Source organism: Sinohyriopsis cumingii, chromosome 11 (genome assembly GCF_028554795.1).
Source record: "Sinohyriopsis cumingii isolate HCF-2022 chromosome 11, ASM2855479v2, whole genome shotgun sequence".
NCBI lineage: Eukaryota > Metazoa > Mollusca > Bivalvia > Unionida > Unionidae > Sinohyriopsis > Sinohyriopsis cumingii.
The window spans coordinates 83,400,006-83,402,560 of record NC_142971.1 but is presented as its reverse complement, the minus strand read 5'-3'; the positions used below and the strand labels follow the sequence as shown (position 1 = coordinate 83,402,560).

The 2,555-nt window shown below is 38.9% G+C and overlaps 1 protein-coding gene across 1 annotated transcript; it reads right to left on the bottom strand.

Annotated features, from left to right (window-relative positions):
• Nucleotides 1-526: 526 nt before the first annotated feature.
• LOC149788869 (uncharacterized) lies at nucleotides 527-2,185 on the bottom strand. The gene has a single exon (XM_089973557.1). The coding sequence runs from the start codon at nucleotides 2,183-2,185 to the stop codon at nucleotides 527-529; it is 1,659 nt and encodes a 552-aa protein (XP_089829683.1).
• Nucleotides 2,186-2,555: the final 370 nt, after the last annotated feature.

Sequence of the window (2,555 nt, the reverse complement as noted above, 5' to 3'; positions counted from 1 at the left end):
CCTCATTTTCAAGATCCGTTATCAGTTGAGTGTATTCAAATTTGTGGTGGAACATGTCCGCCATATCTATATGATACGTTTACTTATCAGAATTGTTACTATTATTCTATAGTTTAATAAATATAACAAAATCGAAAGGTAAAATACATCACAATCTAGTGGAAATCGATTTCAAGTATCGCGTTTAAAATACTGAGTTATATTCAGTATAAACACTTCGTACTTATTGATGCAATTTGATAGAAGTAAGAATAATCTGTCTCATAAGTGGAATGAATACGTTTTGAAACAGAAAGTGCCATTTTAATTTCAATGGAAAATGAATAGATTCTAGATTTACATGTAAACAATGATCATGAGGCACGTGACTTGTCCAGTTTCACGCAACACACCACATAATCATTTTGGTAGAAAACATTACTGTGAATTTCAAAGTGTCTCCTAATTAATTTTCTTCCGACGAAACTCTTTTCTTTGTGATAGAAGCAACTGGTCTGATGATGTTTAGAGCTACAAAAATGAGCTGTTATGTACTGGGGCTTGATTTCGCTTTTATACACTTACACATAATCTCGTAGAAGAATGATCGGAACTCTGTGTTAAAAAGTCCATAGATGAGAGGGTTAACAGTGCTGTTGAGAAAATAAGACCGTATTCCGATTGAGTATAGAATCAGTTCAACATTGTTCATCTGGAATACCTCCTGGACGTTGTGATATATTCTCCAAACCATCAAGGACAAAAAGGGAAGAAAACTGAGGACGAAACAGGCGCTTACCAGAAACATAATTAGCGTGTACTTTGTTGTACTTGAATTTGCAGTTACTGTTCTGTTATGACGATTATTCAATGACTTTTGATGACTGTCAGAGGTTATTATTTCTACAGTCAAATCGTCCATTGCAACTGAAGGTGCCACCCCCAAATTCATGTGTGTAGTTGTTGAGTTCGAGTCAAATCCTCGAATACTACCAACTGCCGGAAAATTTACCAATGATCCACCCAGACGCTGGTCAGCGGTTATTGGTTCATCCACTCGGACATTGCCATCAGATTGGGTTATACTATCTGTAATATCGTCATCATTTCGTGTTGGATTGATATGATTAATTTCTGCTATTACTGTAGACTCCTTTTCACTTGTCAAGCTAAGGTCGTGTGTAAATATCTGTCCGACAACTATGCCAGGACCCATAGGTACGATATAACTACCGCTGGTCACTCCAGTTTCCGAAACACTAGATACTGAGATTAAGTCACTGGCTTTGATCTCCTCCAAATCCAAAACACTGGGTCCTGAGGCGATGTCCGAGTCTTTGGTCTCCTCAAAATCGGAAACACTGTGTCGCTGCTCCTTTCTTACTCCTTCTCCCCCTTTTTCTTTAGCATACGGAATATTGGATCCCCTTTGTATGCCATTCGGTGAGCTATCAACTGCCTTACGTATGGTTTGTCTGCACCTAATCCCAACCACTGACAAACTTCGGGCTACGCGAGTTGCAAGGATTCGAAACTTTCTCTGCTTGAGAAGTGTATGTCCAATTAAAATGTAAAACAGTGTTAAAGAGAAGGCATTTGCCACAAATCCCGCTAAGTGTATCACATATGTCAGCAATAGGTAGAATTCCATCGATTCATCCTTGGTTGTTGTGCACTCAAAACCTTCCTCGTACGGAGAACCTGAGTAAGACACGTTAACATGGACGACGTCATAAAACACTGTCATAGGGGCTGAAAGGATTATGGAGCTAAACACAATAACTATGCAAGCCATTTTGACCTGCCTTGGTGTAATCCTATTCTTGAAAGGACTGCAGATCATCCTGTGGCGTTCAAAGGCAACGAAGTTCAGAAGAAAGGTTGATGCTATGGAAGCAAAATGTGTCACAAATCGATCTAGCTTGCACACAAAGACATTGTTAAACTTGTAGAACAATTTTATATCGACAATTTCTACCGGCATGGAGAAGATGCAGACACAAAAATCGAAGGAAGCGATGGCAAGAATGCAAAATGTGCTGGTTGTTTGCTGACACCTGAAGCGGTAGAAATACAAAACCGATATGTTTCCTGTTGTTCCGATAACCATCATGATGGTCACATACACCATGGCGGGAATCAGCACGTGCGCTTTCTCACTGTCAAGGTAAATTACATGAGTGTCAAAACCAGACTGATTAGACATCTTGAGTTGAGACAGTTTAAACATACGTTTTTAAGTAAATAATGATTTATTTTCTTCACAGTCACTTAATATGGCTTCCTTGTTTCAACGTTCAACAAATTTGCAGCGTTACTGGCCTTACATGAAACATTTAACGACCCATCCAGTAGTCTTTCTCAGCCTATCTAAAGTAATCCATACTGTGTTACTAAAGTTATCTTTGTTTCACCAATCAGAGATAATTTCAACCAATCCAATGTGTGTCTTGTGATGGGTTAGCAAAATAAATGGGCAAACGGCAAACGGTAGAAACACTCCGGAAACATATGGGCAACCAGCTGTGACAATCTGGAGATTTCCATAAAACTAATGGACTGTTTATTTAGTTTAG